Source organism: Taeniopygia guttata, chromosome 2 (assembly GCF_048771995.1).
Source record: "Taeniopygia guttata chromosome 2, bTaeGut7.mat, whole genome shotgun sequence".
Lineage (NCBI taxonomy): Eukaryota > Metazoa > Chordata > Aves > Passeriformes > Estrildidae > Taeniopygia > Taeniopygia guttata.
In genome coordinates this window covers 8,837,378-8,864,796 of record NC_133026.1, presented here as the reverse complement: position 1 = coordinate 8,864,796, position 27,419 = coordinate 8,837,378, and the positions used below count along the sequence as shown (strand labels likewise).

The following is a 27,419-nucleotide window of genomic DNA, read 5'->3' as shown; positions in this document are numbered from 1 at the left end:
GGCTGCTGGGGGAAGCACTTCTTGCCCTGGAAGCAGTACACCTGAGTAAGCAGAATATACTACATTTAACAATTTGATTAAAAAATAACTTTTCCCAACAGGGACAAATCAATTGGTATTAAAGGCAAATTGGGAGGCACCATAAGCAAACAGCCCCATTGGACATCAGAGGCAAGTCTGGCTACAGAAACAGGGCTGACAACTCCAACACAGGAAGATCACAGATGCACATTCAGACAAGAAAGCATTTCCCTTCTCCACCCAACTGAAGGTCATTCCCTTCCTTGCAGGCCAGCCAGAGTAAAGCTAACACACACCAAAGCATTTAGAAAAATGGCAGTTTAATGTGTAGTGGTAAGGTGACAAAAGAAACAAACCATTTACAGAGTGCTACAAAAGAACATGTGCCTATTTTTTAAGCATCCAAATGAAAAATCTGAGCAAACTCTTAAGGGATATATTCTCTTCTTATGACTTATATTATAGATATTGTTTATGTCTAGAAAAATCTGATTAACACAAGTGATTTGGCAACTCCAATTCTAAAGGTGTGAAAGACAGGCTAAAAAAGCCATAAAACTATGCTGTGATCTCTAAACCCAATATAATTGGGCAAAGACAGATCTTCAAGTTGCTTTGCTACAGCTTTGAATCCAACTGAAGATCTTTTCCTGACCCGCAGTCAGGGAATCAATTCACAGAATTAGCAAATAACTTCCAACACTTTAAGAAAAAAGTCGATTTCTTCCCCAGCCGACTCACCAGTGCTTGTGCCATCTAGTGGCCCCTTTCTTCAGGTGAGTACCACGGTTCCTTATTAAAAGCCTTTAGTTAAGGCTGCTTATTTTATTACTTTAAGTGAAAGGCTAGAATATGCAATGCAGAACACCCTGCTGAGGAAGTGACAAATTCACCCTTTTCTCCAGATACCAACCATCAACATGAAGCACTTGTACCAAAAAGAGACATGACAAAACTACATTTTCTCTTTCTTCAAAAAGGCCTTGTATCCCCTTCAATTAAACCTCTATCGAGCACACAGAGTGAAGTAACTGTTTACATTAAAAAAAAATTCATCATTTACAGTAACACAGCTCTCCTTCTTAGGTCTGAAAGACTCTAGATTGGTTTTTCTGTATGTTTTATTAGAAAAAAAAATATAACTATAGCTTCAATTTGGGTTCTTTTGCCTCTAAAGCCTTGGTTGCTAGTTCCACTCTCTCTTTTAACAAGCCAGCTTCTTCAGCACTCTTTTGGGCTTGGGCATGTTTCAGTAAGAAGTGGGTAAGGAAGAGTTTCAAGCCTTCCCGCAGCATTCCCAGTTTGGGGTTGTCAGATATCCTGTAAAGATACAGATCAAAAGTATAATTTAGTCTTCCCCCATTTCAAAAGTTCCTTAATTTTATCATCTTCAAATAGGGCAGTAGAAAAACATCCAACCTATAAAAGAAGTTTTATTGAAGAAGCTTTTAAATTACCAAGTCTACCTTGGTTTGGCAAACAGCCCAAACACTCGACATACAACTGGCCTCAACAATAAAATGGAATATTGCAGCCTAAGGCTTGTTTTATGTAAATAATTACATTACAGCAAAGAACAAAGCAAACACCATGTTCAAGCTTCCTTGTGTTGCTGCATGACAGCTGAAACACCACCACCTAATTTTTTCAAATTTTATGTGACATTGCAAGACTTATACACTCAAGTCTTAAGCATCTCTAAGGATGGAAATTCTCCAGCCTCCCCAGGCAACCCTGTCCCGAATATAAAAAAAAGATTTTTCAGAGAACACTGATAAAAAACCCATTAAAAATACCCCAAACATTTGCCTCTTTAGTATCACTTTCTTTTTCCTTCTTGAGATACATCCTAAAAATGACAGCTGGCAGAGTGAATTCCACTGCACACAGGTGGTATAGCAATAAGGGAAACAGGGAATTGCAGAGCTCTGCTCATGAAAATCCTATGACCAAAATGGTACACTGAATATCTGGAAGCCTTATTTTATATAACACAATTGCATCTCTATCAGAGCCTGTACCAACACACATATAACACACTGGCCCCACTCAGCCAGGAAGAGTTCACATTTTAAGGGATGGAGGGCTGATGTGTGGAAAAGGCACGGTGTAATTCCAAACAAAACAGGCAAACTTCTTATCTTCTTAATTACTACTCAACAAGGGTTCTCTGGAGGTGCCAGTGATCACTTACCTCATAAAAATGTCAGTAATTTCTTCCTCATCTGCTTTAGTTAACAGTGTGCTTAGCACCTGTCGTAAGAAACGGACTTTGGGTTTGTCCAGTTCACTGAATTCAATCACCTGGCAGACAGAGAGGGAGAATTACATTAATTCAAGTATTTCAAACAGCTGGTCTTCTCTCCTAAATGAAGAACTTTCAGCACATCAGCTGGACTCTGAAATATACTGAGCCTTGAGTTTAGCACAGAATAATTACCTGAGAAGGCTGCCTCCAAAAGCCAATCAATAATGAAAGCAAAGAACCTTCTAAGGAATAGAAGTCTACTGGTACCAGAATACCAGATGTCCTTTCTCAATTAGATAAATACTTTGTAAGTACCTGGGACAATCCATTTAATTGCCTGTTTAATACATTCCAGTTACTCTTCTAATAGAATTCTATGGACTACCCATTCTGAAATCCAAGAAATCTACTCAGCACTTTCTTGTCTAATAACATCAGCTAAAAACCATAGCACAAAAACCACTGGCAAAGCCTGCTAATGAAGGGGCCTCAGTTCCAGCTCTGGATACTCTAAAGGAAATAATCCCACAACTACTCTAGATAAAGAAATGTAGACTTTCTCTATGCCTGGGTCACCACAAGTTCCCTTCCCCACATGACAGCATTACCACAATCAATCAGAACAATTTGGTAATTTTAAAACAAGTTTGTCTTAGCATAATCAGCTAAAGTGCCAGAAAAATAACAGAGAAAATATGCCTTCCACAGAGCTAACAAATGCAGGGAAAACACAGGAGGATTTGAAAAGAAAACACACCAACCTTGAGAACTGAAAGTGGCAGTGATTTTGTCCTTATTAAGTGAGCCAGCAGTGACACCAAGTTGGAGATGGCAGCAGCTGACAGGTTTTCTAAGTCTCTGATTTTGTCCCAAATACTAAACTGAAATGTCACCTAGGGGTCAAAGGAAAAAAAATAATCTACTAATCAAGTGGCTGTTTAATTGAGCAACAACATAACAAACCTTTTGACCTTGTATTCTTTATAAGCCCTCCTTTAATTAACAGAAATGCTTGATCAGACTGTTCAAATTATTTTAAAATGCATAAAACAGAACAAAGAAAACATTCAGCATTTATTTTCCTATTCAGATCTGACCATGAGTATGCCTTACTGAATGCTTAGCCATAGCAGCAGAATTTTTCCTTGAGATCAAGATCCTAACAGGCATGCATCCATTCTCAGGTATGCAGTAACTGCCTTCCACAGTCATGACAAAAAACATGAAGCAAAAAATGAAGCAACAGATTTGTCTTTACCTGAAATCTTCTTTCAAATCCGCAAAACTTGTTAGCCAAAAATGCATAGAAGGGGTTGAATGTCTTCTCCTGTAAGCAGCAGTAAAGGATGACATGAACTATTTCTCTCTCCTGCTGATCTTTCAGTCCAAGCCTAAAATTTATCAAGAAGTTGAGAACAATTTTGTAAGGAAAAACTTGGCTGAAACAAAGTAAGAGCTACAGTCACCATCTGACAGAAATACCTTAAAACCTATCCAAACATCACATTAAATTTTACTTGTTACAAAGCAGCTATGAAGTCTTTAAAACTCTAATGGACTGCAATCTTTAAGAGTGTTGGCTAAACAAGTATCCTGGTATGGCTCTGTGGAAATGCTGAAGCACTATGGGTGTTAAAGGAGGAGATGCAAAAGTGAGACCTCAAGAAACAGAAGTGGAATGATAGAAGTATTATCATTGCCCAGGAAAGGAAAGGTATCCCACTCCATGTTTGCAGCTCTCCATGAACAGAAGAGAGGGCACAGAGGTACCAGCAGCAGCACTGCACCCACTTAACCACTACAAGGGTTAAACAGTGAAACAAAGACTAAACAGTGAAACAAGAATTGTAGGGTCCCATTGTGATAATCTCATGCTTGTACTTATGGCCATGGGAGGAAAACCAGCCTTTGGATCAGTGCAAGCCTATTTGGAGAAACATTTCCAGGGCCCTTCACTTCTGTGTTACTTAGTAGGGATACAAAAATAATCTTAAATGTTTTTCTTACTTGGTGATATGAATTTTTAAATCTCTGGGTCAAATCCATGCTACATGATACATGATTTTTTTTTTTTTTTTTTTTGACAGTAGCCTAAGGGGATACAGTCAGTGATTACAAAGCACCTTAAAAACAAACAAACAAAAAAAACAAACCAAAAAAACCACCCTGGAGAAAACACCATCTATGTATCTATCCATCTTATGTTGGCTGCCTCATGAAGGCCAAGAACTGAGCAGCCTTTCCACTCCAACAGCTGACCAGTGTCAAAGAGGGCTGAGACACTCTGGCAATGGAATGGTGACTAACTCACAATGCACCTGGTCTGTGAATAATATGATTTAACTTCCTAATGCTGCCAGAAGCTTGGCAGCATTAAAACCAATTAAAATGAAAAATGCATCATATTAGAATCTGAAAAATATAGAACAAGATTATTCTCATTGCTTCAAGTTCAAGTTTCACAGAGCATTAGTACAACTCAAGAGTATTTTCAACCAAGTTTGATTCCACTGGAACTTGCCTTACTGTCTGTCTCTAGGGTAGCTGGTCATCACTTGATGCCAATATCCCTCTTTTGTACACACCTCCAGACATCTGCATTGCATATGACCACAGACACCCCACAGACAGAGAAAACTATGTGGAGCCCAAACTCCCTAGAATTTAAAGTTTTACAGTAGGAAAATCTGGCATGACTTCTAGGCTAATGAGCAGTAAAAATGTAGAAGTCTGCTCTTCTAAAAGGGGTCAGTATCCTAAGTGCTGTGTCTGTGTCATAACCCACCTGCTCTCCCATCAGCCAAGCTCCATCTGATTTCAGAGCAACGAAGGTTTTTTTTACAAATATACAGGTTTTCAGCTATCAGATTTGCATTTAATAAATGACTACTGAAGTTACACTGCAGTCAGTAGTCTGGCACACTCTCCTTTTACTTGCTCATCATCACTCTTATCATGACTTGCTTATATGTTGCTAGAGTTGCAACCAAGTGACAACACTTGGATACTCAATGTTCTTCTTACCTTCACTTCTTCACAGAACTAGAACTCCTAAACATCTAACATTTAAGAGTCTGGACTACCTTTCATTGCTGAGCTTCACCATAAACCTGTGTAGATTTCATAAGCCTGATATTCCTTGATAAAGAGTGTGAAATCATCTCACTGACTCAATTATTCATGAGTTACAGTATTCCAATGGACTTGTGCATCTTGATCCTGCTATAAATGGGATAACTGCCTCTCAAGTAGGTTGTTTGGCACCAGCAGAAGCCTGCCTCCAAGTAGGTTAGTTATCATCAGCTGAAGCCCAAGAGTACCATTGCCTTCAGATCAAAAATAGCAACACTTAAATCCCATTTTAAGTAACTTTAAATTATATTAGTAGATACAGTCACTTTGGTAGTGAGTATTTAGCAAGAAATTGAGAATCATTTCATAAGGAAAAACTTGCTGACACAAAGTAATCCTGAATTACACATCTCACTCCAATGGGATAGCTGAACCTTTCATGAGTGGCCCAGTATTTTCTGAGACGTGAAGTTTCTCAAATTCTTTATGTCTACAAAATAACTTCAAAAATTGCCTCTCCATCAAACGTAAGCAGCATTCATTCTCTCTCCTGAAAGAAACTGTGGTTTGTGAAGGTGTGGCCTTTAAGCTGATGAAGAACATCCAGTCTCATTCTCTCCTCTTTGCCACCAGTGATGTTCCGAGCTCTCCCTTCACTGACACCTCTGCAATCACTGAGCCACTTCAGGGAGTTGTTCTGGCTTCAAACTAATACTTTCATCTGCAGTAAGGAGGAAAGGGACTAGAAAAACTATAGCAGCCTAGATTTCAAATAGTTCCTATTATCCTTTAACCACACCTCAACTCTGCCACAGAACTAGTAGCAGATGAATCAACAAGAGTAGTTAGAGTATTTCTTTATATGCTCTTCCTCATGAGACATCAAACATACAAATACAAATTCCCATACACTCTGGAACACATGTTCACACTGAAGCTAATTCCTTCACTGACAATTATGTGTACTTTCCATTATACTCTGCAGATGTGGGCAGATTTAAGAATTCCTCTCTTTGAGTTTGCTGTATAAACATCAGCACCAACACACACCAGGCAGCCTGCAGAGAGATTTTCTGCCAAGCCTGTATGTATTCAAATTTGTGTATAGCTTAAATAGCACAGATGAGAGTCCAGTCCAATTTGCAAATTGAGCTGCCAGGTCTTGGCAAGAGCTGCAGCAGCAACTAATTTCTTTTAATTGAACAGGCCATATTAAGATATTGGAATGACTCCATCACAGTATCAAATCCAAGCTCTGTTTTGCAAAAGTGGCATTTAATCAAATATTAGTTGACTTTATTACAAAGTCTGTTTTGGTTCAGTAAGCAAATTAAATAATTGCATGCCATCCTAGTAAGACAATACCCTTGAGTTACAAGGCTGAGACAGAAAAGTTCAGATCTGATCTCTCCCCTCCCAGTTCCTACGAACTTAAATAATATTCTGACAAACACAAGGAATGACTTCGTTTGAGCTCTTCCCTGATCACACGTTTTGAAGAGCTGCTTGTCAGGGGGTAAGTGAACTAGTCTCCATGTGAAGCAAACCCAAAGCTAATAAATTCTGCAAGAGGGAAATGAAGGTGCTAGAACACTACCAGGTCATGCAAGTTTGGGCAGAGGTGGCTTAACAAGGTGGCAGGAAGTCAAAGAAGTGGCAGTAGTACAGAAATCACAGCAATCCAGCAAAAAACCCAAAAGATGTTCTGCAAGGGCTTCTGGTCTGCCTCTGTAAGGAAACAATTCTGCAGCAGCCTTCCATCCACTCTACTGGGATACACAGCTCCAGTGCAAAAAGACACAGGCTCCTTTCATGAAAAGATGCTGCAAATCACACAGCCAGGGGTGACAACAACAGGGGCTGTTCCTTTCCTCTGACTGCCAGTCAACCTTTCCTGCCCCCATTAATCCTTACACCATGGTTCTGGGTCCCCTCTCCTACCCTTTTATCCTATTTGGGTCCCTAGCTATGCACTTCTTTTAATTGCATTATCATCTGAATGTTCTTAAGCCCGGATCAGAAATGCTGCATTTTCAACCTATTTTTAGTTCTGGGCTGATTTCTGTACTAGGCTGTACTTACCTCAGAAGTTTTTCAAAAGCATCCATGAAGTCCTCGCTCATCATCAAGACACAAAAAATACTTCTCCTGATATCAGTGTTCATTCTCAGCTTACGAGCAAGCTCCATTATTTTTGAACTCACCTGAAAATAAATTATATGCTATTTTATTTCTGTTTGCCTTAAAAAAAGCTATTTCTGTACAGACTTAAATAACACCATCAGTGAAGCTCTCCAGTAAACTATGAATCACCAGTCCAAAGGTCCAGAGCTTTTGTCCAGAGGCACAGCCATCAACAGGAGCTTTTTCAACTATGGAAATAAATTTTAATCTACTTTAATTATGCCAATTAATTTTAAGATGTGCTTCTTTAACATAAGTAATTCACCATGACCATATCATCACATTACTTTTGGAATCAGCTTAGACATACGCCACAGACAGACACCACAACCTGTCAGAATTCCTACTAGCAAATCCACTGTTGAATCAAGTCTCTTCTTTCACCTTAGCAATTCCACAGGATAAGAAAAAACAAGCTATACTATATTTGTAGTAACTGCTCTTACGAAGCACATGAGTACAATGTTTTAAAAAAATGGAGAGCAGAATTTACAATCCAAAAGCTTCCTCTTACAAGAGCATGGGAAAGATTTATTTGGTGGGCTCTGAAATGAACTTACTGACACATATGAAAAATCTTCAAGAGATCACAAACACTTAGACTTATAATTTGGATTTACCTTTCCTATGTGCAGCTTTTGCTGAGCCTGGCTTTTTGTATCACTGATCATTGGTGCTCCACTCCAGGATGACCCCACGATCCACCAGCGACCGGCCTGGTCAGCACTGAGGAGAGACTCCAGGGACACGCGGAGCTGGGTGTCTTTTTCTGAACCACTGCTGTGAACCTTGAAGAATGAAACAAAAATAAAAACCAACAAAAAAGCTTTTATTTGAAACTTTTTTCTCTCTTCGTACAATAACAAATATTTTAATTACTTAAAATTATTTTTAAACAAAAACTTTAAACATATAAATTCATCTCTTCATTAAGATCTTTGCATGTTTCCTCCCTAACCTTTGTTTCAATTAGTAACCTGGAAAGAATGTACAAGTTTCCCATATGCTGTAATTCTCTAAATGTATAAAGTTGCATAAATCTACATGTAGAAGCTCTTGGGTTTTTTATTTGAAAAAAGAGATACTAATCTAAAAAGTAGACATTTTCCAGTCACAAAGTTTGATTAGAATTCAGAGGATGCTGACATTGCAGCATCCTACAATCTGGTCATGATTTTCCTTTTGAAGACTTGTGACTACATAAAATGACACAACAAACTGCCTTGTGCATTGTACAACTCAAATAACAAAAATTTTAAACTCTGAACAAAATAAAAATTTTCAACAAAAGAAGCATATCAGAAGTACTGCAAAAATTTAAGAGAGGAAATCCTACAGAACTCTGTTACCTAGCTTGTTTTTGTCTGGCCTTTTAACCTGATATGCACATCCTGCACTGCTAAATTACTCTCATCCCTTTTATACTGGGTTGTTCTAGACAAACTGTCCATTCTGTCAAATACAAATTAACAAACACACACACAAAAAAAATTCCAAAAAAACACACCAACAGAAAATCTCCAAGAAAGCTGAAATCCAGTACAAATAATTACTCCTGGATTAAGAATAACAAGGCCACACCAGCCAAGAGAATTCTCACCAGCGCTCTCTGCAATTTGCGCAGTCTTTCAACTGGTTCAGGGTCATAGCCAGGAATCTTACGCATGTCATTGTTCCTAAGTGCCAGCATAGTCTCCAGCATAAACCGAACCTATTGGAAAAAGAAATAGCTCTGTCAATTCTAAGATGTGGGTTTATTAAGTAAAGTAGAAGAGTAGGTAGAAGAGTATACTTTGAAATCACTATTCTGTGAGAATAAGCAGTTCAGCTGCCAATATACACTAAAATTTAAATACAACACATTTACTTCTATCCCTATTACATTAATTTGTGTACAAGCTTCATCTGCTAAACACCTGAGCATTTTTTGAAGTGTACAAAGTATCATGAAATAGAAAAACTCTCCATTGCATAAGACACAAACCAGTCCTGCCTCACCCATCATGGGCAGTTTGGTATCTGTGTTCTAAGTAATGCAGAAAGACAGACAAGAAGAATGTAAGTAACTGAATGTCACACTAATGGCAATTTAGAACCTGAACTGAATGTAGCAGAAAACATTTCTGTAAATTAAACTCTGTATCCAAGTACAGGCTGTTGAGAATATGAAATCTTTAGAACAAACACATACCCTTGTCTGATCCTGGAATTTCTTCTCTGCTGTGCTTGCTTTCTTCTGGGCTTCAGTGATCAGTTCTTTCAAAGCCAATGCATCATCTTTTCTTAAGGAAAAGCCCACATTTTTCAGAAGAAACAAAATCAGCTCAATCTCTTTTTCAGTGAAAGCGCTAACAAGCTTTTTCAGAATATCAAAGATCAGAAGGCAATGAACCACATGGAAGTTATACAGATGAGCAATCAAGGTAAGCAGATTTTCACATTCCTTCCCTTCAGCATCACTTTTACAGAGTTCATCAAATTTCTTCACCACAGCTTCCAAAAAGTGAGCACCGACCTGGCAACAATTCCATTAAGGAAAAAAAAAAAATCCAGCAGTTAACTCTAAGTAGATTTTACAGACATCTGTAAAACTCATTTTTGGGTCACTGCCACTATTAATTTTAAGGAAATACTGTTGCTCCTTTCAACCAATAGGGATGTTCTACATTTACACACGTAAATACTTAAATGGTGTGACATTTTTGTAGAAGTCTATGTTATTTACACCTCATATTTGACATCCAGGTGCCTTTTAAAGCCTGTGCAAGAAAAACAAGTATTATGAACCTACCATACACAAACATGATCATTTATTTACATAATATTCAAGAACACATATTAGCATCTTTTCAGCTGTCAGACTAGCATGCTCTTACTGCTAGTCAGGCATCCAGGAAAAGCTGCATGTCAAAAAGCAAACACATTCCTGAGTTTGGTATTTCAGAAAAAAAATCCTTAGCAGAAGGATAAAAAATAACATTGTGAAAAAATCCCCAAAATACCAAGTTTTCACAGTTGCTGAGCATAAGGTGAAGCTGCTTTTGAACTGGGGATAATTCTTACATGTTTGTCAGCGGTATAGCTGGGAAAAGAAATTTTGGAATATATTTATTTCTGAAGAGAGAACTGATGCTAAAGGCTGGGAATAGAAAGCCTATTGGCTCTAAAACACAGGGAGGTAATGAATACATTGCTGCTAATGAAGGCCTTCACCCATTACCATTGTGTTAAAATCTGCTGACCTTAAGAAAACCAGGAGTCCCAGCAGCAGTACTGGCCTGCATTACAGGCCTTGACCCAGTTTAGCTGTTAATTACCCAATTTGCTGCACAAATTTATAAACACAGGGCAACTCCTGCATTGCTCAACCTAACCTTCAGTGCAGCTGTACTATCACATTTTCATGTAATGCATACTGTACATTTATTTTACAGAAACACTGCATTTGCAGTCAGAACTGCCTTTCAAGCAGTGAAGAGGGACAAAATAAAAGTTTAATGCCAAGGTTAGAGGGAGAAAGCTGCTTTAATTGCATCCATCTGATATTTAATATGGTTTCAGAGCCAGCATTCAGGCCACAGTATTGCAAACTGAAAAACTTGCATTAATATATCTTTTGCATTGAGATGTGGGGGGAAGAAAGAAGAGTCATCTAATAGCAACGCACTGCTGAAACAACTTAGTTTCCTGACAGACATTTCACTGAAATTAGCTAAAGTATTCCCTTTGACATCAGGAGCTTCAGCATCAGCTTGGGCAAGAGGGATTTCACCTCATTCATCAGGCTTAAAAACACAAAACAAAATCCCCTCCAAAAATTGCCATGCTTTTTGAAGTTTTTAATTTTCCATGTTACAACTACTTAATTCCACTGATTATTTGCATGATTTGCTTAGAAAAGAAGTTTATCCACCATTTAAAAAGGATTCCTGTAGTTGCAACACTTTTCTTATCTGGATATACATAGTTCAAAAATATAACTGACTAGTGGTAACTCATAGAGGAGATAAAATCAGACAAAGCAACGGACTTAGACTCACTTATGGAAGCCTTGCAAATACTGTGTCCTAAGAATGAATGCAGAAAGACAGACAAGAAGAATGCTTAGACCTTTTCACTTGTGGAAGCCACAAAATACTGATGAAAATTCAACTAAAGGTGCTTGTCAGTGCCACACTGTTAAAAATGACAAGGCAGTTCAAACAAAATGTCAAGGAAAACACTCTACAGCACAAGAATTACCTCAATTCCCACATTATGATGAAGGATGCTGACCAGAAGGACGTGCTCCATCATGAGTCTTGCAGGCATGGCAACTGCAGTAACACAGGCATTCATGAGAATGTCTGTCAGAATGTCATTCATGTCCTTTCTGCTGTTGGCCATGTAGAGCTCTTCCATCTGTCTACTGATGGAGGACAAATTTGGTTCACTCAACCTGTGGAGAAACAAAATCCAATGTTCACTCTTTCTTCTCCTTACATAGTGCCACAATTTTGAGTTCACCCAACAAACAACTATTCTTTTTAGAAAAACTAGTTTGACTTAAGAAAAAAAGATTGAAGATTGATGACGACTGTAAGGAACCTTTTGTACTTTTCTATGTTTACTAAACTAAAAAAGTATAGTGCATTTAATTATAGTGAAGTTTAAAAAAATTACATGTAAAAACATGTCAGGAACAGTATTTACAAAGCACTGTCACACTGAACAGATTTATTACAAAAAGAAACTGGTTTTAGCAGTTTTAACTGTGGCGCATGACAGTCTTTGAAGAAGTTAAGTATGAAAATAATGAATACTTTAACATATATGGTATATCAAATTTCAAATGACTGAACAAATTCTAGTCCAGGTTTTACAGGTAACAGATGAAAATTGCCAATAGATTTCTGATTTAAAAAATACTCTAAACTTGAAACGAATGTTAATTACTTTTTCTATTCTGCAGTACTTTAACCTAAGAAGAGTTGTTCCTCCTCAGCTGTAGCATTGGAGAAATTGAATTTATTAAAAAAACCCCAAAACAAACCAAAACCTGTTTTCTGATTTTATTATTTTTTTTTTAATAATAAGCATACTCCAACTGACACTTAGTGAATTATACCTTGTTGCAGGGAACTGCTGTGTGGAATCCAGCCCAATCTTAAATTTATTTTCTAGATTTTTCAACATCTATAATGACTAACTTTGAAGAATTTACACCAATAAAGATAATTATTCTTAACAATAGCAGACATGATTGCCAACTTAAAATCAGTTTGTGAAGAGAAAAAGTCACATCCTTGCCACCTGGGCTTGAATGATGAGCATTGTCACATTGATCCAGAAAGACTAATGTCTTCCCTCATTACACTACCTATTAATGAGGCCATTCACCATTTTCTTCAGTCTTCCCAATTCTTCTCTTTTCTTGTCATCTAGTGTCTCCTGCATTTTCCTTATTTGAGGAGGCATATACTTTGTAGCACCGTGATTATCACTCTTAGGAGGAAAACAAGAAAAAGGTATCAGATGAGACCAGTATCTTAAACACTTGAAGACAAACATACATTTCTATTTAAGATTAAAGTGCCAAACTTTAAGTTAAGGATATATCTTACCATCTAATAATCAACAGCAAAGAAACAACATGAAGAAGCAGGCAAAAAAATTACCCTTTATGACAAACTTGACGACAGCAAAGCCCCTCTTCCCTAACTTTCTTTAAGTTATGGTCATTAAAACCTGGCATCTTAAGTCTTGGTTCTATTAAGTTTTATTTAGGCCTATGAAGGCTAAATGACCTGTGTGACCTCCTTTCCTCCACCCATTCAACAAGACCTAATACTGGCAGAACCTCCGAGATCGTTCAGAAAGTAACATTTCAGTGTGTAACTGCTTCTGATTTCAACACGAGCTCTCTTTGCAGAAGGGCTGGATCATATTCTTACACTCCAACATCAGGGCAGATCCTTTTATTTGCAGATTTCACACAGAGCTACAACACGCATTGTGCTGTAGGGTATTATCTGCCACCAGCCTGTCTCGGTCAGGCTAACAAGTGTCTCCAGGACCTGGCAGACCCCTCAAGTCAACACTGTCGCTGGGCCCGGCTGTTTTGAACCAGGACAACACTCCACGTGGCCCGACTGGACAGCGAACACCCGGGCCTAACAGCAACCCTGCTGTGTTCAGGCTGCGGGATGTGCTTTGCGAAGCAGGTCTGTGCTAGCTGAGCCGAACATCCTACCTCTGCCTCCTCCTCCTCCTCCTCACTCGAGGGCTCGCTGGCCTCTGGCACCGCGCCGTCCTCAGGGGCCGAGCTCTCGCTCTCCCAGAGTCCTTCCCCGTCATCCGCCTCGGAGGGGTCTGAGGCGTCTTCCTGAGCCTCCTCGTCCTCGCCATCCTCCTGCTGTCCCGGCGGGCGCTCCCGCGGCCCCGGCTGGGTCTGCTCCGGCTGCTCCTCGTCGCTGCTGTCGCAGAGCTGGCTGAGCCCGGCCCGTGTGCCCAGCGCTCCCAGCACGTACCCCAGTCCGTCCCGCAGGAAGCTCTGCGGCACCCGTTCGGCCGCGGGCCCCTCCTGCTTCTTGCGCCGCTTCCCGAGCCCCAGCTGCCGCTCCAGCCGCCGGATCTCCTTCTCCTCCTCCTCGTTGGCTTCCAGCAGGGCCCGTTTCCGCGCCGAGGTGGCTGCGGCGGTGGAAGGGGCCTCAAGGGCTGTCGATGTCGGTGCCGACACCGGCCTGGGCCGCTGCTTGCCAGCGGCGGGCGAAGCCGGGGCTCCGGGGCGGGCGGCAGGAGCCGGCTTGGCCTGGGCCGGCTTGGCCGGAGTGGGTTTGGCCGAAGCGGGTTTGGCCGGGGCCGGCTTGGCTGGAGCGGGCTTGGCCGGGGCGGTGGGAACCTCCACCAGCTCCCCGCGTTGGAGTCGGCGGCGGCGGCTCCGCTTTAGTCTACGCTTCTCCTTCCTGGCTTCCCGGCGGCTTCTGCGGTTGTATCTGTCCGAGTCTTTGAGCAGGGCCAGCGGCGGCTCGCCGCCGGCCGCCTGCACGTATTCCTGCACCGCCTGCCGCAGCCGGTCCAGTTTCCCGCCGCGGCGGGCGCGGGCGGCCGCCCCCCGCTTCATCCGTCCCGCCGCCACACCGCGCCTGGGCGCCGCCATCTTGCAGAGGGGCCGGGCTGCCGCTTCCGCCGCGCGGGCGCCATGCTGGGCACAGCGCCCCCTGCTGGGCGCGGGCGGCGGAGCGGCTCTGAGGGGACGCGGCCCTGGGGTGTCGCATCGGCGGCGCTCGGTCGGTAGAGATGCCCTCGTTTGTGTGTATGGATTTAAGAATCATAGAATAAATTATGTTGAAAAGGACCTCTGAGATCATCGAGTTCATCCTATGACCGAACATCATCTCGGCAATTAGACCGTGGAGTTAAGTACAGCGCTTAAGACAACACCTCCAGGCACCGGCACTCCACCACGTCCTGGGCAGTCCATTCCAGTCATGCTTTCTGTGAAGAAATTTCTCCTAATGGCCAACCTGAACATCCTCTGGTGCAGTTTGAAGCTGTGTCCCCTCGTCCTATCCCTTGTCCTGGAAGAATGGCCTGACCCCAGCTGGCTGTACCCTCCTTTCAGTTGCTTGTAGAGAGCCATAAGGTCACTCCTAAACCTCCTTTTCTCCAGGCTGAACAACCCCAGCTCCCTCAGCCACTGCTTATAGGATTTATTCTACAGACCCTTCACCAGCTTTGTTGCCCGTTTTTAGACGTGCTCCAGAAAGAAAATGCAAGGCTTGTCCGTCTTACCCCAGGGACTGGAGCAGTTTGTCCATCACAGCCCTGGCTGTGCTCACAGGGCTCCCATGCAGCACAAGGCTCTCACTGATGCCTCTCGAGGAGCTGAGGGACACCAGCCCTCGAGAGGCATCAGCAAGAGAGCCCTTCACCTGCCAAGACCCACATTTTAAGCCCCTTCCAAAACTGCCAAGCTCAGGTGTCTCTCCCTGAGTGTGCCAGAGCCAACATCCATGTCCATGGTCTTCTATAGAGAAACTTGGGGGTGCTGATGGATGACAAGCTGTTCGTGAGTCACCAGTGCTTCCTTGTGGCCAAGAAATCAATGGGATCCTGGAATGCTTTTGGAACAGCATTGTCAGCAGATCAGGGAGGTCATACTGCCTCTCTACTCAGCTCTTGTGAGGCACATTCTGGATTGCAGTGTGCAGTTCTGGGCTCCTCAGGACAAGTGAGATGTGGAACTCCTGGACCAAATCCAGTGGAGTGTACAAAGAGGATTAAGGGACTAGAGCATCTCTCTTATGAGAAAAGGCTGAGGGAGCAGGGTTTGTTCAGCCTCTAAAAGAGATGACTGAGAGGGGACCTCAATAGTGTATATAAATTTCTATGGAGGGTGCCAAGAGGATGGACCAGGCTCTTCTCAGTGGTACCAAGCAATAGCACAAGAGGCAATGGGCAGGAACTGATGCACAGAAGTTCCACCTGAACATGATGAACTGTTGTGTGGGTGACCATGTACTGGAAGAGATTGCCCAGAGAGGATCTGGAGTCTCCCTTACTGAAGGAATTCCAGAAGCATCTGGATGCAATCCTGTGCTCTGGGATAACCCTGCCTGAGCAGTTGACACACTGTGGTCCCTTCCAGTCTGACCCATTCTGGCATTCTGTGGCTGGTGGCAACTTCTCTTGGGGCATTTCCACCCTCACCAGCGTTCAGGACAAGGTGATGCCACTGCTGGGGCCTGTGTCCCTGCAACAGGCATGCATCCTCCTGGCTCTGCACAGCTGGTGACAGCTTGTCTGTCATCCATGTGATCAGGGGAAATTAAATGTCCCATGGTAGTTTGCTGCTGTCAGCAGGAAAACCAATTGGTCAGTCTTATTTTTAGTCTCTGCTGTGCTCCAAGCTTATGGAGCCTGCTGGGTGTGTGCCAGATGACTGGAGTTCCCCAAAACGCAGAATTTTCCCAAGTTTAATTAAAAAGTGGGCCGAGGAAAGAATTTCTTGGCTGTACAAAGAGCCTGAAGATGAGCCTAGACATTAGCAGACATGAGAAAAACACAAATGAAAGCCAGCACACAAGACCCAGTTTCAGAAGATGAGTTGGTCTTGAACCTGCTGTGGGGGCCAAATCCAGAGGAAGTCAGGTTTTATTTTGTTTCTTGTGGTACTCCTGACCTCATTTGGACAATGAAGTACTGCACAGGACTTACATTTTACCTGACAATTTAATATGGCTTTATTACCTAGAAGATTATTTTTGTCTTTCTATGCATGTTTCCATATTCTCTGATTACATCATATGTCCTAGGTGACCCATGCCTCAGAAATTCAGCTTTCTCAAGGCTGATGCATAATGAATCTTTCATCTCACTGACAAAATATGTTGCATTGATTTGTCAAGGCATTCCTTTTGCTACATTTTAAACTATATATTATGTTGTAATTTACTGCCAGGCCACTCTTTATTCATTCACAGACAGCTCACATGCATTTTGCATCCTATTTATAGATTTATTGATAACAGTAATCCAGCAGCATGCCAGAGTGCAAGATAAATACAGCTGAATATAATTTGAGAAAATATTAGGTGCTTTTAGAACCCTAAGATTTGCATCTTCCTTGTGTCTAATAATGTAATTTGTTAGTCAGGGAAAGAGAGCTTTACAATAATGGGAAATTTCATGTATCTTCAAAGAGAGAAAATGCCATTATTTGCCTTCTTCAATAATTCATGTCACAAAGCAAAATGTGAAGAGCATGTATTTTGCTAAACCCCATAATCCTAAATTTGGGTCAAAATAGGCATGTCACTTTTGCAAAATGTATAGATAGAATTATTAATACCCATTTTTGAAGTAAAAATACTTTCAAATAATTAAAACAACATTTCAGGCAAAATATAAATGTAGTCAAGAAAATGTAATATTTAAAGAAATACTTATCTGCTTAATAGACTAATTCAGAATTCAAATCTAATGATGCCATATCAAAAGAAATACATTACAACAAATATTTCAGATCCTATCCCAGAATATTGTGGTTTATTATTTTACATTTACCAATTTAGCTTTGAGTACCTGGTAAATACAGTCTTCTTAAGGTCTAAAATGTGAATAAATTAGAAACTCCTGCCAAGGACTCTTCCAACATTCCTGTGTTGTCTAAGTACCAGAAAAGGGAGGAAATCCAGTTTCCGCTTCACAAATTTCACTTTTAGATCTCTGCATCATGTGAGCATCACTTACCAAACAGGAATTTGGAGTTGAGGGAACATTTTGTAATTGTTCATTGTTTTGACAGTGGTCCCACATCAGAGAACAAGCCATGAGGGCAGGCTTCACATTTGCAATGAAATTGAGCATAATGGCATGATTCACTGGAAATGAAAGTTCATATAGAATTGTTGCTTCCTGCTGAGATAATCTTTGTTAACAGGTTTCCTTTGGTTTCCTTTCCTATTACTTTATATTAATGGATTATTATTTCCCAGCCCTCAGCAGAATGAGCAGAATACAATTCCTTCAGCTGCCTGCCTGCTATTGTCTCCTGATCCCACCCCACATGCCATGAAAATGTGCCTTAGTGACTACATAATGCACATAGGTAGATTCTGGCTCTTTTGTAATTTGCAGCTATTGAGAATATTTATCACCACAGGAAATATCAAAGCAGCACCAGAAAGACTTTTAGACTGAGCTCATAAGGGCGGCTCTTTGTTCTCACCAATGGAGAAAACAACCTGATTGATGTAAGAACATAGCTTTAAATACAAAGACTTTTTTGACTCTACAGAATAAAAGCTTCTTGCCAGAATGAATTTATTCTCAGCCCTGAGAGCCCCCAAACAGTCCAAGTGACTCTGCTATGAGTATCTAGCACAGCATCCATCTACTGCATCTTCCCATGTCATATAGTTCTGGGATCAGCAGAACTGAAATTTGGTCTGCTGGGAAAGATTGTCTGTGGGAGGACACTTTTCTTCTGGAAAACATTTTCCAGAGTCTCAAGGCAGTACAAAGTTGCTGGTTCTTCAAGATGTGTTTCAGTCCCATCTATTGCAGAAGGTATTGGTAGGTGAAGAAAGTGGTTTCCGTAGTGCTTTAAAGATACATCCCTGTTGCTCAGAATCTTGGTGGGGATTTTTTGGTTGTTGGTTTGTTTTGGGGATGTTTTTTTTTCCCTCAAGGGTGTATGTGCTAAGCAATTCCTGCAGTCTTGGTCTGTAGACAGTTTAGCCAGGCATGCTGAAAACTGACTACACAAAGAGTGTGGAAAAATATCTGTTCTGGCACTTTCTCACACATTTCCATCATCTTTGCACCCGACCTTGGGATGGTCATTTATCTTCCCTCTGCTGCCTTTGTACAAAATGAACTTCCTTCCACCATTCTGAGACGAAAGCCACACAAGCCTATCCTTCTGTATCTCCAGGTTTGTCTGAGAAGTTCCACCCACAGCACCTCCCCTTGAGGTGTAATTCCTGCCTCTTCTCTGGGGCTGTCCCAACAGATTTGCTGACTGAAAGCTGTTTGCTGAGTTTTTAACATAATTTCTTTCTTTTAGTCCCTGAAATCAATGTCATTTGAGTCAGTGCTCGCTGGTGATACTCCTTAAAAGAGATCTACCATTAGTTTGAGCTCATTTAGGCTGTTTGATTGAGACAAATTAGAAAGTAATCATGAGTATTTCACATGAGGATGTCTGTAGCTTTCCCCCCACCCTCCAAAAAAGCAGAAGATGAAATGGAAACTTCAGCTGGCAAAACTCAAGTAGGCAAAAGATGCATATTCACTGATTTTAATCATTAATATATTTTAGTTCATTGGAAGGAAGGAGTGGGTACTAAAGGTTATTATTTAGATAAATGATCCAAAAGACAAGCATAAAAAAGACAGATATGCCGAGTGAAAGCAGAAACTCATTTCCCCAATCCATTAGCATTTTTAGTTTTAAACTATAAGGAGATTATCTAATATGTTGCACAAGGATGACTGAAAAAATTCAATCAGATTACTTTCTTGCTATTAAAAGGAAGAGGTAAATTTCAACTAAAATGAGCTTTAAAATTAGTGTTTTGTTCCCATCATAGTTAAAAAAACAAACAATTGTAAATCAGAATAGCACCATTGATTAAAGTCCCACATTATGGCACTTTGCATTTTTTCCCACAAAATTTATATAATCAAAGCTTCTGTGCCAAGAATTGTCCCTGTGGGAGACATAGTGCTAAATACCAACCTTATCTAATGAACACTTGTATTGTCATTTAGAAGGCAGTTTTCATCAAAAACCTGTACAAGGGATCCTTTTCTCTCTGTTCTTTCTCCTTTGTTGTTAATTACTTAGCTTTAACATCCCAGTTGGAATTCTGTTCCCTGAAGATCATTCTTTATTAGCTACTTTTTAATTCTGACAAAGCAACTTTAGAAAAAGAACACTTAGAGTGACACTCCAGAATAAATACCTGGGAAGGTTTGAATTCAACACATTCCCTAAACTTAACAGGTACTGTTACTTTGTTAAAGTCACTTTTTATCCGTGTGTTTGTTTATTTACTTATAAGAGTGAAGACGGTGACAAGAGTATGTGCTGTGCCACTGACACAGAAGCAGTGGCAGCAGTAGCAGTGTGCAGTGCTCCTGTTCATCCCGTCTCTGGTGGAAGGTGATCATTTCCAGAGACAATCTCCAGCAGCCTTTTTAGCTCAGTGAGGTGCTCCTAGCTATTAACAAAAGTCTTACTGCATTTTTCCTGAGGTTTTGCTAAACATGCAAAATATGATGTGTGTCTGAGCCAAATACAATGAAGCATTTGGAGGTCTCTCCAGGGTGTCAGCAACCTTGTACTGAAACAATGATATCGATTCATACATTTTGGCTGCCATTCTATATTTTAATCCCAGTTCTTATGAAGCATGATGTTATTATGTATAATATAGTATTGATTTAAGGTACAGCTCCTGATCAGGAGCTCTACTTACATGACCATAAGCAGAGTGCAGCAGTGGACTGTGCCTGCCACATCTCTAGTTACAGCCCCTTCTCTCAAAGTACTTTGAAATAGCCACACTGATCTAAGCCTGACAGACAAGGAGATCTTCTCCCTCAGTCTAGACAGACACCTACAGCTGAGCCAGTCTCCTTGCTGCCTGTTTAAAGTCAAATGGAGTGTAATAATGGCTTTTAGAGACAAAGTCCCTAGTCTAATTCATTTTAGGCTTCTGCATCAGGACAAGATGATCAGTGCCTTAGACTCCCTTAGCCCAAGCTGAAAAGGCTGCCTTCCATGACTGGCTTAGCTGCAGGCAATGACCTTGCAGATACCTCATTAGGTGACTCATGCAAAGGTCATGGCAGCAAAACAAAACCATACTCACATGGCCTTAAGCAACCTCGTGTTTACACAGTTTGTGTCTGGCAGTATGTAAAACTAGATACCACCCTAATCTACTCCTTCACTTGATGACTTCCTCCTCAATTGATTGCCATCTTTCAAACCTGCAGTTTTGCAGCTACTTTAGGTCAATCTCAATCTGCCATGAATGTCCAGATAATGCATTTCCCCATGTTAACACCAGAAGTCACAGCATAATGCACCAAATTCAAGATTTGATCAGAATGAAACTAAAAGCATTTAAATTGGACTGGCTTAATTTTGTGATTCAGCTACACAAAGAGGTAGCTGAACTTCTTCCAGTAGCAGCACAGAGCAAGACCACTCATAATCAGTTATGAATCTACACTATTAGCAGATTACAGAAATTAGTGTCAGAGTTATTTCCCATGCTTCTTTAAGGGAGAATTCATTATTCAACAGCTACAGCTGGCACTTCTGTTGTCCAATTTGAAACAGGTTTTGAAACACAGGTGAAAAGAGGAACAATTACAAAACCCTTTTTTGGTGTAATTACATTGTCATGAAAGCATGCTTTTTGCTCTCCTTAATAATTTTCTAAAAAGCAAAGCACACTAACACATAAATTAATGTTAAGAATAAAGCCTACACAACTGTGTGTGCCTAGGGAGCTGGCTGAATCTGTACAGCTTGAATTTTTGTTTCCTCAGTGGAAATTTCCTCCTTGTTTACTGGTAGCAAAGGTAAGAAATCTATTTTTAGGACAACCTCCATTTGTCTGGATGCACTTTCAGAATGGCAGTGTAAAACTTACTGCATCCTATTCCTCTAAGTAATCATGGGAAAACACACACTTAAATTGAGGCCCATGTAATATAATTTAGAATTTTATGATTACAGAAATCAACTGAAGAGACAGTTTTATTCTTCATCTTATAATTGCAGTTGTAAATTCTTAACTGCAGGTGTGATATTTTCATTAAGTGTTTAAATAAATCCTCACAATTGGGGCCCTCATCCCTGATGTGGGACTCCTGCAACCCCATAATGAAGAAACAACAAAAACAAGAATAAATTACTGTGCCCTTGCTTTTAAGGCATGTCAAGGTGTTGGTTTGAATTCTGAGCTCTTTAAGTAGTCCTGAATCCTGCACATGAGTGGTTCCAGTTCTTAGACCTGTTACCTTTGCGGTGACACTTCTGCCTGGTTTTGAACTCTGCAGATGAAAGAGGAAGCTTGAAAGGAAGAGAAGCATATTAGCAATTTGACCATATATATATTTTCCCTTTTTCTTTTCCTAGTAGAGGAGATATTTTATGCATATTAATGCATGACACTAGTAGTGATGATGATATTTGCCTATGGATGAGCTGCCCACATGCAGAATTTGCTTTCTTCTCTGGCATTCACAGAAGGAGAACAACACCAGCCATGTGATCTTAATGTTCCTTTTCTTGGTAAATTAATCATGGCTTCTTTCTGTTTCAACTTGAGTATTGAAAGAAACTTGATCTACACAGGACCAAAGACCAGATGTAACCAAGTTTCAGTCCTGATGTAGTAACATCCTCTCTGTAGCCTTGGGAAGGTGACTTGATCTTTGAATTTTACAGCTTCATATTTTGTTATGCAAATTAATTTTAAAGATGTTGTGATATTAATCTGAACTGCATTAGTGGTGGGACAACTGTTTTGATGTTCTTCATGAAGGATGGTGAAGAGCAAGTTGTGCTAGGCAAGAAGTGTTATTAGAGGTAGATCTGAGTAGCAAAATTCAGAGATACTGAACTTAAAGATGAGAAAGCACTGGGAGTTGGGGTTCAATATGACATTGACTATTTTTGAACTCACAGGATCAAGCAGTTGATCTGTTTTGTTAAATATTGGAATTTTGTATTTACCATACCTTTCACATGCCTAATTTTAATTGCTTTTTCCTATCGGCAGGAAAGGTCATTCTCATTAGGAGACAAATAACACAGATTGGATGCATTCAATTTGCAGGTTTGAATATGCAAATGAACACTCTTCCCAGTTTTCTTCCCAAGGACTGACCTCTCAGTCAAACGGAATTTATTCTACTCTTAGCTGAAAGTGAACTTCTATACAATAAAGATAGCTGGGAGTCACAGGGCATGTGACATATTTTAGCTAATTATGATTCCAGATATTTGATGTCAGACAGAAAACCTGTGGCCGGATTTCACAAGAATGAAAAATTAGAAGTCAGCCTAGATTCCAGTTTTTGTGTAGAAACAGAGGTGATTAAGTGAAATTATTAGACTTGTTCAAGGCCAACATCAAAAATAGTTTTAGAGACTCGTGTATAAGATTGATGTTATCAGCAGCCTCTTGATGCAGACTGGGAACATAGCCATGGAACAATCCCAACCTCCAGCAATAAGGAAGCAGATTCAAGGTCACTTGCAAGCTGAGATGCTTTATATAGCACATCTTAATGCTTGCTTACATTCTGCACTGACCAGAGGTTCTTGCAGTACCAAGGATTGTCCTTTTATTAGGTAATCACTATGAGTGATTATCAGATGAGGAAAACCTTGCCATCATTATCTGTGATGGACAATACACCATTATTCTGCAATAGAATTTAAAAGTATCACCACACTTTATTCTTTAGTAACTAGATTGAATAAGGGTGTGATCCAGTATTACTCTTCAGTTCCTTCAAAAATAATTACGCACTAAAAATTGTAATACATCAAAAATTTAATTACACTAAAAGTGCTTACTAATGTTTTGTTATTACTCTGTTTAATCTTGGCATCTGCATGCCATCCATTAATTTATTTCAGTAAAAACTATAGGTCACATTGTGGAATTATTATTATATTTCTATATAGCCAAACTCCCATTTTTTTCCAGAGTATAGTTTAAATGAAGACATTGATTTGAACTACATGACTTTGTGCATGCAGTGATGCATTTAACAGGGGAAGATAACAAAGATAATGCTTTCGTTTGTGTATATTTCAGATTTGTCTATAATAATTTTTTTCAGTTTATGACACTTTAGGTTATTAATTCTTGTATTATTTTAAGCAGTCATTTAATTATTTTGTCCATTTTAAAATAACAAATTTATTTGGGGCACAAACTTCAATGCTCTCCTTAAGGAAATAAAATATAAACTGCAGTGCAGAATAAAATTATAAACTGAAGAGGCACTGTATAACAAAATGAAGCTAAAGAGGTACTGCATAATAAAATGATAAGCTAAAGAGACCCTCCAACACTAATCAACCTATATTTTTCTTTCATATATATACTCACACAAACTTACATGAATGAGTAATATGAGCTGCTGCTTCATTGTAAAGGCAAAAATACCATTTTCAGAAAAGTCACTAGACCATGATTTTGTAAAAAAAAAAAAAGCTCATACCCATACCTTTCTTGATGTTAACTCAGCATACAAATTATGTAATTTGACTCTTGTAAAGAAATTCTTAAGAGGACATTACCCAATGATCTTTTATGTACAAGCTTATTTTAGTACTATAGAAGAGTAATTCTCTTTTGGAGAATTTTAAATAAAAATAAAGAATTTTAAAATAAAAAACACCACACACAGACACATAAATACACAGGCCCACACTGTGTGTAAGTATGCATACAATAGATAAATTCATTCAATTATGTGAAAAAGTACACTTTAAAATCTACTGCATGAGTGATTCTTTGAATAAACTCTTAAAAAATGCAATAAACTTATCCCGCTGGCATTCTGCATATGTATGTCTTATTCCATAGCCCAGGGCAGGAAGAACTCTCTGAAAATTATTGGTCTGTAGTTATATCTGGACTCATAAACCCTTTATGAGGATTGTGATTATGGGGCAAAAGGACAATATAGTTCTCACATTTTCTATTACTCTCAGTACTGCAAATGGCATTGGTCAAACAAAAAACCATATATGTGATTATTTTACATGTACACTGTAGTTCCCAAGCATTTCTCCTCGCAACAGTGATGGCTGGAGTAGCTCTCTGTGCTCAGTTTATATCATTCCTGTTGTGTGAATGCAGAATGAACTGGCTCAGAGAATTCATTCTGATTGAATTTTTTATTTTTGCTCAGTTGTTTTCCCCAGGTCTGATCAGCCACGTATGGCTGTGCCAGTGCTACTGAGGGGTAGTGGGAATAAATTGAACAAGAACAGAGCTAGACAGGATCAGCACTACAGCCAAACAAGTATTTGCTTGAGTACTTTTACAAAGATCTCAAATGAAACCCTCACTTGGGTTTTTCAGAGGCTCTATGGAGATTATTAGCCTGCAATAATATAAAAATCAATTAGATGTCAGGAGCTTGGAGTTGTACAGTGTCTGCTGCAGGATTCATTCACAAATGTGTGAAAATTTTAGAACTTGAATAGACAAAATAGTTTGTGTTTCAGATATTCTATAAGGTGCTCTAGGCCACAGAGAAGGAATCTGAGACTTCCTGCAGAGCTGTTGACAGGAAAGCTAATGTTCCCTCAAGCCTGGCATGACTCAAGGTCCATCGAGGAAATATGAAGGGGATGCATCAGCAGATCCTGCTGTGTGGTGATGGTGTTAAATATGGGAGTCCTGGTGGGGCTGCAAGACAGAGCAAGGCAAGGAGCAGGGCTGGAATTTCATCTCACAGGGTGCTGCTGGTGTTTTACTGAGGCCTGTGGGATGAGCCTGGAAGGATGATGAGCTCACTGGTGTGCTCTGTCACTACAGAAAAAAAAAAAAAAAAAGCAACTGTATGTTATAGCCCATAGTGTTATTTAGGACAAGAGCAATGTTCAATAATTAATTCCCTAATAGGTTTGCTAGCAGCCTGAATGCATTCCTGACTAACTATCACTTAGAGTCAGATTGTTTTCTTATTTTGTTGATGATACTCAGGTGTTAATACACAATGAGAAAGCAAATAGTTCTGAAAGTAATTATGCTAATTTTAGGGCATGTGACTATAAATGGACCAAAGGGTGCTGCAGGCTAGGATTTAAAGGTGGGGTTGATGCCAGGTTAGCATATGTCCAGTGTACTGGCACTTGGATAACCCCGGTGATGACAGGACAGAGTGTGGGGTAGGGAGATGGGCTGTCAGGCTACAGAAACAGACATGACTGCATAAATAGCAAAGCTGTCATATGCTATGCAGCATTAATGGTACTGCAATGAAAACTACTTCCTCTGCAATGCTTTACCAGTGACTACAAACTGCAGTTATTTTCCATGGTTTGTTGTTTTTAATATTCAGGATGAAGTGACCCTTTTGTATTCAGGTTTTCCCATGTGCCTTATAGTGACTTCTAATGTACTTTTTAAATTTATGTTTATCTATTGGCAAATAAAAAACAGTGCCAAAAATATTGTTTCTGTAAAAGCAAGTAAGTTTTGAGGTATTAATACACATGATGTAAAATAGTATGAATACATTCTATGAAACTTTGTTGACTTTGTACTACCTCTGCAATTTAGGTAAGGTAATTACAGAGTAAGAGAAGTATGTGGACAGTAGTCTTTAGACAAACCTTGGATTCAGAGATTTTGTAGGACAGTTATATGCTTTTCTGTATCTCGTGTAGATTGACTTTTCCTCTTGCCCAGGCCAAGGGCAACGACTCAATAAAATGGGGGAAAAAATCAAGGAGCACAGTGTGATAGTGATTTTCAAAGGGATGCCTTATGGAATGGAATGAGGCTGTGTCAGGGGAAGTTCAGACTGGACTTCAGTTAGGAAAAGGTTCTCCACTGACAGGGTGGCTGGTCACTGGCACAGGCTTCCCAGAGAGGCGGTCATGGCACTGAGCTTGTCAGAGTTCAGGGAATATCTGCACATTGCTCTTAGTCGCATGGTTTATTTCCAGGTAGTCCTGCCAGGAGCAGGGAGTTGGGCTTGACAATGCTTATGGGTGCCTTTCAACTCAAAAGATTCTGGGATTCCGGGTGACACACCACATGTAAAATGTGATCAAATATCACGTAAGTGCCCTGTAGCACAGACAGAGATGGAGTATCAGCATGCAGCATCTCTGCAGTTGCAATCACTGGCAGGGTGGGTATCATCTGAGTTCAGTATATGGCATACAGGACCTAAAATTAGAAAGATGAAAATATTTCAAAGAGTTGGATGAATCACAACCTATTCCTTGTTCTGTCCTCCTACTGTCAAGTGAAATGAAATCTCTGGAGTCCTCCATTCAAATACTTATATCCAAGTGACTAGAGATGGCTTTTGCTTTTATATGAGGGCCAGAGGACTATATATCATCCCAGGGACTGAGGAGCCTGCCAGTTTTTTTTTTTTTTTTACTTGCAGGTGTAATTACTGTAATGTAATGTCTACTTGAGAAAGGAAATTAAACTCTCAAGAACAAATTAGCTAATTTCACATTAATGGCATGATTTTTGTTAAAAGGCCTGCTAGAGCTGAATCCAGTTTCTGAAAATAAGTATTGTCTTATGTTATAAAATAACTTGCTCTCTTGATGTCAGCATTTTCTGATAGACCACTGGTGGAATGGAGGAGTGCCATGTCTTTTGTGGATCAG

At 40.0% G+C, this 27,419-nt stretch overlaps 1 protein-coding gene across 1 annotated transcript; it reads right to left on the bottom strand.

Moving 5' to 3' along the window:
* Positions 1-324: 324 nt before the first annotated feature.
* On the bottom strand, positions 325-14,707 carry NOM1 (nucleolar protein with MIF4G domain 1). The gene is given in 12 exon segments (XM_030264273.4): positions 325-1,341; positions 2,216-2,325; positions 3,031-3,162; positions 3,528-3,660; positions 7,424-7,545; positions 8,146-8,313; positions 9,126-9,236; positions 9,717-10,040; positions 11,768-11,963; positions 12,885-13,009; positions 13,758-14,680; positions 14,683-14,707. Coding segments are annotated over 12 exon segments (2,547 nt in total). The 3' UTR covers positions 325-1,163.
* Between the last annotated feature and the right edge of the window lie 12,712 nt (positions 14,708-27,419).